This window comes from Podarcis tiliguerta (genome assembly GCF_965153285.1).
Source record: "Podarcis tiliguerta genome assembly, chromosome: 5".
In the NCBI taxonomy this organism is placed as follows: Eukaryota; Metazoa; Chordata; class Lepidosauria; order Squamata; family Lacertidae; genus Podarcis; species Podarcis tiliguerta.
The window spans coordinates 43,726,114-43,737,755 of NC_139538.1; the positions used below are offsets into that span (position 1 = coordinate 43,726,114).

Genomic DNA, 11,642 nt, shown 5'->3' on the forward strand with positions numbered 1-11,642 from the left:
AGGGATGTTTGATGTTGGGAAGACAGGTGAGCAGTGCTGCTTCTCCTGCAAGGAGAAAACTAGCCCAGCAGGGAGATTACTGGCACAGAACATTTCTCCAGGATGTGTTCATTTTCTCCTTACAGGGAGTTTTTATATGCAGGCAACGACAAAAGTGTTGTTTCCTACCATGAAGTGCTGGCTGCAGCCCATTCTTTCACCTCCGTGTTCTACCACCTCCTTTCACTACAGGTTTAGGCAACAACTATTAATATTTTCATACGGTGTCATGTCTGCACTTGGCATTTTACAAAGAATGAGCAGAAAGATCCCTGACCAAAGGAGCTTAAAACAGTAGTTCTTGAAGGGTGTGGTATACCACACTGGTGTGATTGTGAGTGCCTCTCTAGTGTTTCTGCTTTGTCGCTTTTAATTTGATTAAACATTTGTATTTTATTGGCTGGGATTGTGATTCTGTTTTTTGTTCTCATTTATATCTGAGTATCTTGGTTGAGGAGGGGTGTGTGCGCGCGCGCGCGCGCAAATAAATCACTTTGTGTGAAGAAGCGGTGATCCTGAGAAATAAATAATAATAGGGAAGGGCATGTCCCCATTACTTCTTAATGTCTGACTGTGTGGGTCTGACAGACTGAGAACACAACATCCGTAAGATCGTGGTCTGGACCCTCTGGGAGAGCGGTTTCGCCGTCTTGCCTTTTCACTTGTTTTGCCCTTTCTCGCTCGCCGTCGTTGCATCCTTCACGTGGGAGACGGGCTTGTTCGGGCGGGTGACATTACCAAGATGGCGGCACCCTCAGCTGCGAGCGCCGTGGACGTTCAGACTCGATTCGGCCACTCGGTGAAGGGACTGTTGACCGAGAAGGTGACCAGCTGCGGCACGGATGTCATCGCCCTCACCAAACAGGTGCTGAAGGGTTCTCGGAGCGCCGAGGTGAGAGAGACTTCGAGGCCCAGAAAGCACTGCGCTGCGGCAAAACTTTAGACCGGCAGCTGGGGAGCGCAATGCATGGTGGGATTTGTATTCTCTGTGGGATGCCGGCTGTTTTGGAACTGCTCCAGCTTCCTATCGCTGTAAGGGGTGTAGTGCCCTAGGCATGGGGGGAGGGGGGGTTGGACAGCAGCTGAGTAGTGCTTTCCTTGTTCTCCATTGTACTCCTTATTCTGGTTTTGAAAATGGGTATCGAAACGGGGGTTTAAAATCAAAAGTTCTCAGCACACTTGCTGTTTCCACCTCCTTTTAAAAAGCCGCAGTAGTTCTCTCCCACTAGCTGCAATCATAAAATACTGTGCTCCTCACTGTTCGGGCTGACAAATGATTGGCAATATGAATCTTGGTCTGCCTTTCTGCAGAGAAGCCTGCAGGATTGGGCCAGCATCATCTTCTCATAGTATCTTGCCAGATGCCTGCGGGAAGTTCCCCAAGCTAGACATGAGAACAACAGCCTTCTGCCCACCTGTGATTCCCAGCAACTGACAGTCTCCAAGTTGAGAAAGGGGTGGGGGTAGGGATTTGATACAAGTTGCTTGCATTTATTAAAGAACATAAGTGATGATGCTTTTGAAAAGGACAAAAAGCCCTGTTGTTTTTGCCTGGGAGGGAGGATTTTGACTTTTTAACAGTCAAAATTTGTAAAATTTATTCCCTATTTTGAGGTATTACATTCAAGTGACTGAACACATCTGCAAGATATGTCGGCCTTAAAAGCAACAAGTTGTCAAATAAAGAAGCATATGGGGCGGGTGGGTTTGGAAGTACTTTTTATTTATTTTTTCGCTCCCGTACAAAAAACCTTAAAAATTCTTCCGCTCATGAGAATGAGGTATAATAGAAGTTAGCCGCTCCCTGCAAGGCCCCTTCCACTTGGCCTAGTGGACGAGGCCCAGAATCACCAGCCCTACTGAAGAGGCTCCTCATGAGGCCAGAGGAACATTGCCTGGCTGTTGTTTTATTGATTTAATATGCTGTAAACTGCTTTGATATTTTTATTAAAAATATAAAGCTAAATAAATAAATAAATAAATACCCTTCCAGAGAACTCCTGGCAGAATGCAAGGAGGCAGGTGCAGCACTCAGAGCAAATCTGTTGCCCCTCTCAAAGTGCCACTTGAGGCAACAGCCTCAGAGAGGCTCATGGGGGGGGGGCTGCATGGCATTAACTATTTTCTGGGACTCCCTGGGTTAAAACTCTGGGAGATGATTTTTAGCAAGGTAAAGAGAATATTTAAGGAGGCTCTACCCAAAAGACCAGAAGCTTTTCTTTTAGGGATAACTGGGACAGATGTACCAAAAACACCCAGAAGAATTTATTCTTGTCTGTGAGCAAGAATACTATATGCACAAAAAAATGGTGAGATGAGGCAGTACCTACTAAAGAGGATTGGCAGTTGAAAATGATGGAATATGCTGAATTAGCAAATTTAACTAGTAAAATTACAGAGCAAGATGAGACTTTTTTCAAGGAGGATTGAAAAATGTTTGTAGATTAATTTTTTTATTGTAAACATGTTAAAACGCAAGCAGGATTTGAGTAAGAACAGCAGAAAATGTATACTGAGAATACGGTGGAGGACAGAAGGCACAGAATAATTATAATATGCAGCAGTACTAGGAAATTTGAGGAAACCATGGAAGGGTAGAGGGGAAGTCAGACACTAACGGAATGCTAATTGGAAAATGCTGTACAATTTGTTTTCTTTTCTTTTGGAAAACATATAAATAAGAATTAGTCAGTTTATTGTGTTTTAGCAGACAGCCATTATACACATGAAAATGATAACAAAAATATTAATAATAGAGATTTACATTTCTGCTCCTTAACCTTTAAAGGATAAATCCTTTCCTATAACCCCTTTAAGTTTAATAGCATGGATTTGTAGAGCCTTAGCAAGAAATTCAGATATTCTAAAAGGATATATACTTCTCTACAAGAGACAGCAAAAAACAAGTCTTTGCTGGGGGTGACCTTCCCTTCTATGTTCTTAGCAATGGGTAAATAGTTGTTTCTAAAGGGCATTCAAGGAGCGCATGAGTTCTGTCTTCTATTGGCACAGAGTTGCAACCACAAACTTCTTAGGAATTCCTTTGTGCCAGCCTATCTAGTCCTCTAGTAGAAGGACATTTAAACTTGCCAGTGTAAAGGCTACCCTCATTTTAATGTTTGGTAGGTCTACCAGATATCTTAGAAGGGATAAGTTCAATGGAATAAAGGAAGCATACAAATTATTCGATTGTCAAGTCTTGATTTCAGCTGCTCATGATTGCATCTCAATGTCCCCAAGCCTTTGGAGCAGAGGTCAGCAAACTTTTTCAGCGGGGGCCCTGTTCACTGTCCTTCAGACCTCGTCAGGGGCCAGACTATGTTTTGAAGAAGAAAAAATGAACAAATTCCTATGCCCCACAAATAACCCAGAGATTCTTTTAAAATAAAATCACACATTCTACTCATGTAAAAACATGTTGATTCCTGGACCGTCAGCGGGCCGGATTTAGAAGGTGATTGGGCCAGATCTAGCCCCCGGGCCTTAGTTTGCTTACCCGTGCTTTGGAGTATTAATTCTTTAGCTTACTTGAAACCTTGTGTCAAAATAAAAGAGAATTCCAAACTCATGGCAGCCCACTGCATGTTTCCATGAGTCCCAAATAATACTTTTTTTAACCCTCTGTTTGTTAAGCCTGCAATAATTCTTACATTTAGAGTGCTTAAATGCTATTGGAATAGTAAGCTATGAGCAGAATTGCCACCTTTGAGGACCAGTGGAATGCTACATCACTGGCACCTAAGAACAGGAAACTTGTGTATCTTACTGTGGCTTCCATGTCTTTCAGTTCTTAGGACAAGCTGCCAGAAACATGGTGATGCAAGAGGATGCCATTCTGCACTCAGAAGATGTAAGAAATACTTGAGCTACAAAAGTGGGGACTTTGTCAGATAACTAGGTTCTTCTCTGTGAACTGCAAGACATGGGGAAAAGAGGAGGTAACTCATAAAGTGCAGGGTTAGGAATTGAAAGTTGTTTGTTTCTCCACCATTCGTAACATGATCTGGACTTCACCTCAGAAGCACTATAGGCTACCTGCCTTTATCATTTTCAAATACAGTGGTGCCTCACAAGACGAAAAGAATCCGTTCCGGGAGTCTTTTTGTCTTGCGGTTTTTTCGTCTTGCGAAGCAAGCCCATTGACGGAGTAGCGCTATTAGCGCTATTGGCTAAAAAAGGGCTAAAAACGGCTTTTTAAGGGGGGGGGGATTAGCGGTTTTGCTTTTAGCAGCTTAGCGATTCAGAATAAGGGGTTTTGGAGCAAAAAAAATAATCATTTTTTTCCGTCAATTTTCGTCTTGCTAAGCAAGCCCATAGGGAAATTCGTCTTGCGAAGCGCCTCTGCAGACGGAAAACCCTTTCGTCTTGCGGGTTTTCCGTCTTGCGAGGCATTCGTCTTGCGGGGCACCACTGTAGTCTACATTAGTGTTTATGTGTTTATCAGAATAGCCTTGACATTAGTATTAATGGTTAGATTTTAAGAGAATTAAACAGTCATTGGCTTATTGTTATCTATACCAAGAACGTTACCAGCTTTGAGCTAGACAATAAATAAATAAATTATTCATCTCTAGTTGTTCATCTCTGAAATATGGGACTGTGGACATTGCTACATACGGTTGGCTTATATATCTGTGCATCGCCGCCCCAATAATTCCAGTCTTGTGCCTTCATGATTTATGTTGGAGTTTGAGGAAGTAAGTGTATGTGTGGGGGGGAGGGGGGCTCGTTTAATTTCACTGGATACAGGTGGTGTAGTGACAATAAACGTTTATTATTTATTATTTATTTTATTAATTCTTGAGCAGTATTGGCAGTCTACAGACTTCTAGGTGAGTCAGTCTGTGTGGCAAGGGAGCTTGCTCAGCTTCTGTGGCTAAGAGGGGAACTCTGCTTCCTATGAAACTCAACCAAAACTAGAAAATGTGATTACATTTTCCCATAATTTATACAGTTGCTGGTGATGAACTTTAGGCCATGGCTGGTGGCAGCTGGTGTGGTTGGTTACAGATGGTATGTGAGCTGTATGTTGTCCAGCCCAAGCCTGGTAGATTTTTATTTTTTATTTTAATCAAGCTTGCCAATTAGGAATCTTGCTTGTTGCTCTCAGGATTGGAATTCCAAAATTACTGAATTGAATCTGAAATCCAGTATTAAATAAAATTAAAAGGGAAGCTCCCAAATGAGTTCTAGGAAGGTGTGTCATGATCAGAACTGAAAAATTTGGGTGAATGTAGAAGTGGCTAGCTGGAAAAATAAAATTGTTAAATAAAGTTAATTTCAAAAGCTTTCAGATCATTCAGAACAACAGATACTCAAGGCTAGGAGAGTGTAACGTAAAATGCCATGAGTAATGATTGAGAATCATAGTGAGGGGAAATCTACCGTATTTAATATTTTCTCCTTTGCAGAGTTTAAGGAAAATGGCCATTATAACTACTCATCTGCAGTACCAGTAAGTATATGCATTGTGTACTCTTTATTTGATTGACCAGGACTATTAAAATCTCATCCCCTCTAATGTTTCCAGTGTCCAGGCTGTGATGTAACCAAAACTTCACTTACCAAACACAAAAGTGACATTTCAGCAAGCTTGGGGGAACTCCATGATTTGCAGAAGTAGAAAAACATTTCTTTGGGGGGGGACCCTAAGGAGGAAATCTTCCCAAACATGCTTATTGTCCAATGAATGCTGTCTGACTGTTGGGGATTGTAGAATGGAACAAAAAATGCTGGAATCTTGAACAGCTACACTACTGCATTATTTTGTTACTCTTGTCCTCTACTACCAGCATTCCAATATAGCTTCTGTTATTAACTACTAAGATAAAATAGCTAAATTGACTCTTAGGTTGTTTTACCTTACACATCTCTGAGACGCATCTAATGGCCATCATAAAAGGAATCTTTAGAAGTAGGATTTATCTTTTTGCAGCTTTACTTCACAAGCTTCTTTGCAACACTGGTAACAATTTCAGGATGTCAGTTCAGTTCTATATATCATGGAAGTGAAGTCAATCTGATACTCGTTCTTTTATTTAGCTTCCTGAAATGAGGCCGCCTTTCATCAGTTCAGAATTCAGTTCAACCTGTTTGTGTTCTTAAGCACCTTGCAGCCAGTTTCCTTATAATTTATTTTATATTGACATCTTTTTTTTTCTAGGCAAGAAGCTATTCAGAAAAAGTAAGTTTGCTCTGCTTTATTTGAGTGGCTTTTACACTCCCCCTTGTTGCTACTTTTGCCTTTTGTTCTGTTCATGTTATTTTGAATGTAAACCAAATAGGTTAGGACTATATCACCTCTGTACAAAACTGTACAAAGGTGGCACACTGCTGGTGCCAAATAAATGTTAAATAATAGTGATATTGCTTGATTTTTAAAGTGTAACATAGTAAAAACAGGTAAAATGTGTGATGAAATAAATACATACATAAATAATAACCCAGAGCCTTTAATTTATGAACTGCTTCTTATGAACATAGCTGTCAACTTACAGATTTGAAAATAAGGGGCCAGCAGCCTTGAAAATAAGGGACCAGCAGCCAAAATAAGGGACCTGCAACCTTACCTGTTCCAGACACTCCAGTCTTCCTGTCCTCCTGCAGTCTGGTCAAACTCATGCTGGTAGCACCGAGAACACTGTCCAACCAACTTTGTAACCAGAGGTTCAACTGACTAGAATCTGAATCACATGCACCACAAGGCCTATGCAGCCTCAACTTAAGATGGCTCCCCGGCGGGCTTTGCACTGCAAAGTTTGCAGCAGCACGTGCAACAAAATGGCGTCCAGCATTCAAAAAACCCCTCAGCTTGCATTAACTAGCCACACACAAAGCATGCAAGCTCCACCCCCCAGTCATTCTTAGACTTCTTATTGGGTGAGCAACACAGCCAAGCAACACAGTTGGAGCCTCGCTCCTCCCTGGCCGGCAAGGCGGGAGGGAGAGGAGCTGCTTCCTTTGAAATTTAAGGGACATTTAAGGGACATCCATCAATAAGGGACAGCAGCGGGACATGGCCCTGGAATAAGGGACTGTCCCTTCAAATAAGGGACACTTGACAGCTATGCTTATGAAGCATCTTGATGCAGTTTACAATATAATAAAAGCATATATAAAACTGTTTGATATATAAAAATGGTTTTAAAAAGGTGAGTGGACCAAGAAGGCCATACTCTTTACTGTTTTGGCTTTTTCCACCATGGTTTCTGTTTCCTGCTCTACGGACCTCCATTTGTGAGAGTAAGGCTTACTACTGGTGAGCAGTCCCTGTTTAACACATTGGGACTTATTTCCAAGTAAACACCCACAGGATTGCACTTCAAAGGTTCTTCTCCTAGGTGACATCCTGATTGCTCAAGCTAGATTCATTCTGCCAATGAGCCTCATGCTTATGGCTTTCGTTTAAATTGTCCCCATTTACACCCCACTTCTTCCTCACCCTCATTTCTCAGTCAAAAAGATGTGCAGTCCAATCCTAGACATGTTTAGTTGGAAGTAAGTCAGGACTCCCTCCAAGATAAGTATCTAGAATGTTGGATCTTTAGCTACTTGGTTGTAGATGCAATTGAATTGAGTCCTGGGTGTAAAGTGGTTTTGTTAGGTGAAAACAAACATTATTTCTATTTTTTTAAGCTGCTGCAAGAACCTTTTGGGTCAGTCAGTGGGGTATTAAATGTTAACCTTTAAAATGGAAGCATCTGTTCCCTTCTTGTTGACGTAGGGTGTCCTCTTCTTTCAATCTCTAAAGGATATTTTGGGTGGGGCGATTAGTGGACTAAATCAGCAGATACCTCCCCATTTTATCCTGACAACCCTGGTCCATCTTTACATTGCAGAAGCAGCCCAGACTGGCCCATTTACAGTCAATATTTAATATATCCTAATATCCTTGAGTGTCTATTGAAGTCTTCCTTCTCATCTTCAGTGTTGAACAGTCTTCAAATTTGCGCGACCAACTGACTCACCTTCTGAAATGAAGAGAGACTGTTGCACGGTGTTAAAGAGCTGATAGAAACCACTGAGAAAATACATGTCTGAGGACTTATGGAGACCCTTCCTCTATTCCTTCTTCACCAAATGCACTATGGGACTGATCTCATCCCCAAATAATCTGCCAGTTTGTAATGATGCAAAGTGTACATTGCACAGTGTACAAGATTCTGACCTGCAAATGGAGGAAACTCTTAGATTTTTTCCATCGCCAATGTTGCAGTTATAAAAAGCTGGCTATTTTAATGTATCTAATTGCAGACTGCAATCCCACGTGTGCATATTTTTAATGGATTAATTTTTCCAAGGATTTACACTTCTGGAGATCACAAATGAAATATATCTTGTTTTGTTTTAGAGTGCTTTAAAGGATGAAACTCTTCTCTGTTCAGAGCTCAGTCAGATTAATTAGTAGGCTGAATTTTTTCATGTTTCAGGGCTGAGGAATACAATCTCATGGTAGTTGGATGAGCACTAGAAAGCTGTTTGAAAAAGCTGCATGCAGGTGGTTCCCTGTGTATGGTTATTGTGTGTAGGTTCAACCATCACTTTATACTGGCATTTCGCATCCCTGAGTATGAAAATCTATCTAGTTTTACTACCTAAGTAATTAAACAAAGAATTAGAGGACTGGATTTTTTTCTCTTCCAACTTGGTCTTTGTTTAGTGGGAGCTGAGTGTGCAGAGATGAAATTTGACAGCTTGTTTAGATTTTCTTTAAAATTTGCAAATCAATCAATCTATATACATCAATATGTATAGCTGCCAATGGTTTCTAATTTAAGCTGCAATCCTGTGCACATTTATCTGGGAATAGTCCCCACTGAACACATGGAACTTAACTTTTGTATTAATATGCATGGGATTATACTTTAAATTTATTTTCCTTTATTTCTTAATGTAGTTTTAGCTACATGAGTCTGAGCTGTTCTGAAACTACTTGAGTGTGTATATTTCCTTTGCAGAAAGTGTTTGAAAGGGGTCCCCTCAGTCTGTACATCTGCTGTCAGTTTTGGCCTTGGGCTACATTCCTAAGCACTCACTGCTATTACGGCTCTTGATTAAGCAGCCTTGGTTTCATTATGTAATATCCTACTGAACCAGTAATCTATTCAGATATACAGCTGCAGATGTACATGCAATATCTTATTTATACAGTGTTGTGGCTTGAACCAGTTTAAAGCCCATTGGAAACAGAACTGATCTAAAATATGTTTTTAAAATATATTTGCATTTCCTTTTTGTTTGTATTTTGTTCAGAGAACGGGACTCATGCTTCATTGACAAATTGCAAAAAACTGAAGGAGCGAAGTATTTTGTATACAAAATCAGGCAATATATGTTACGATTGCTGTACCTCTTGCTCTTTTTGAACAAGAACCAGTTAAATACATATCTAGTACCAGTTAAATACATATCTGTGGATAAGAGTGATGCAGTCACTGTATGAGTGCTGTTACTTATTTAGCCAAAATGATGTCACCCACTCACAAGAAGGAAATATCAGCAGGCTTGGGTTTGCAAAATACAACAATTCTTTATATGAAAAACCCTAATGGGGGAATCCTTCCCAAACAACCCAGTGAGGACTGAGCATGCTCAGTGGCTATGGAATGCTGGGATGGACAATGGAAAATGGTGTGAGAAGAGATTGAGTGGCTGGCTGCCATGAAAAGTGAACAGGAACACTCCACATTACAACAATTCATTGCAAGTCCCATTTACACTGTTCCAATGCTGACCATTCCATTCTTACACAAAAATGAAAATGTTAAAGGGGGGGGGAGAGAGAACTGTTTCAGAATTACTGTGATTGTTGTAAGATATATGTATGTATTTAGAAAAATATTTATATACTGCTAAATCATAAAAAATCAAAGCAGTTGACATGTAAACATTTAAAATCAAGCCACCAGCTAACTATTGCATCTGGTAAGTATAATCAGTTTGGGAAGGAACCAAGTTCCTGCATATCAATGGATGGTTTAAAATATAGTCAAATCTCGGTTGTTGAATATCTCGGCTGCCAAACGTTTCAGGAGCCAGACGCCAACAACCTGGAAGTGACTGCTTCTGTTTTCGAATGTGCCTTAGAAGCCAAACGCATTTCTCATTTTTCCCCAATTAGATTTGCCCAGCCGCCCTTTGATCCTCGGTTTTTGAATGTTTCGGAAGTCAAACGGACTTCCGGAATGGATTACGTTTGAAAACCGTAATACTCTTTCTTTATTTACTCTGCAAGAGAGCATGTGCAGGAATATTTTTTCCAATGGCTCTCTTGACCGCTCTAGTTATCTCCCGCTTGGACTACTGCAATGCGCTCTACGTGGGGCTACCTTTGAAGGTGACTCGGAAACTACAACTAATCCAGAATGCGGCAGCAAGACTGGTGGCTGGGGGCGGCCACCGAGACCACATAACACCGGTCTTGAAAGACCTACATTGGCTCCCAGTACGTTTCCGAGCACAATTCAAAGTGCTGGTGTTGACCTTTAAAGCCCTAAACGGCCTCGGCCCAGTATACCTGAAGGAGCGTCTCCACCCCCATCGTTCTGCCCGGACGCTGAGGTCCAGCGCCGAGGGCCTTCTGGCGAGAAGCAAAGCTACAGGGAACCAGACAGAGGGCCTTCTGGGTAGTGGCACCCGCCCTGTGGAACGCCCTCCCATCAGATGGCAAAGCGATAAACAACTACCTGACATTCAGAAGACATCTTAAGGCAGCCCTGTTCAGGGAAGTTTTTAATGTGTGATATTTTAGTGTATTTTGGGTTTCTATGGAAGCCGCCCAGAGTGGCTGAGGAAACCCAGCCAGATGGGCGGGGTACAAATAATAAATTATTATTATTATTATTATTATTAGTGTGTGGTTTGTAGGCAAGGATGAAAATCAGTGGGTCGAGGGTCTGTACAGTTGGCCTTAAACAGAAGACCAACAAGGAAGTTAGGCTATGTAAGTTAGGTTATGTAAGCTGAGCATTAGAAACTGCCCTACTCCCAAATTTAATGTGAATTGTCTTGTATTTCCAGAGGAGTAGCCATGGTAGTTCGATGCAGCAAAGGCAACAAAAAGCCTCGCGATGCCTTGCTATTTGCAACTCAGAGTAACACTTAATGATGTGATGAAGTGGAATGAGGCTCTCAAAAGCTTATCCTGTAATAATTTTTTTAGTCTGTAACTTTGATACAGTATTTGATATAGGCAAACTATTGGCCCTCATAATCTAAGCCAGCTTCCTTTTTCAAGACTGGTAGCCATGATGACTACAATGCAACAGCTACAGAAGCAGCATGCCCATGAATACCAGCTGCTGTGAGGAAGGCACCTTCCAGGAGTGGCAACAGCTCTAAGGTGTCAGGCGGGGGAAGATGCTGGGGATTGAATTTGGCACCTTCTGCATACAAGGCAGATGTTCTGCTTGGAAGCTTCTCAGGGACATCTCCTTAGCTGCTGTGGGAAACAGGACGCTGGACCAGACGGACTCTGGGTCTGATCCAGGGCCAGATTTAGGTATGATGAGGCCCTAAGATACTGAAGGTAATGGGGCCCTTTTTATGTCCAGCTGTCCTTTGTCAACAACAAATTGTTGCTGTTTTTGTGTGTGTGTTGAATA

At 41.5% G+C, this 11,642-nt stretch overlaps 1 protein-coding gene across 1 annotated transcript; it reads left to right on the top strand.

The window, feature by feature from the left end:
• The first annotated feature begins 96 nt into the window (after positions 1-96).
• BORCS7 (BLOC-1 related complex subunit 7) lies at positions 97-9,446 on the top strand. Its single transcript, XM_083441610.1, has 5 exons — positions 97-931; positions 3,827-3,889; positions 5,451-5,494; positions 6,203-6,223; positions 7,967-9,446. Exons 1-5 carry the CDS (start codon positions 782-784, stop codon positions 8,016-8,018), a joined length of 330 nt encoding a protein of 109 aa, XP_083297736.1. The 5' UTR covers positions 97-781; the 3' UTR covers positions 8,019-9,446.
• The last annotated feature ends 2,196 nt before the right edge of the window (positions 9,447-11,642 follow it).

Excerpts from the sequence above, each read along its gene's own strand:
- BORCS7 (XM_083441610.1), top strand. The coding sequence starts at position 782 with ATGGCGGCACCCTCAGCTGCGAGCGCCGTGGACGTTCAGACTCGATTC. Across the intron at positions 932-3,826 it reads AGGGTTCTCGGAGCGCCGAG|TTCTTAGGACAAGCTGCCAG; the intron begins GTGAGAGAGACT and ends CATGTCTTTCAG. Across the intron at positions 6,224-7,966 it reads CAAGAAGCTATTCAGAAAAA|TGTTGAACAGTCTTCAAATT; the intron begins GTAAGTTTGCTC and ends TCTCATCTTCAG.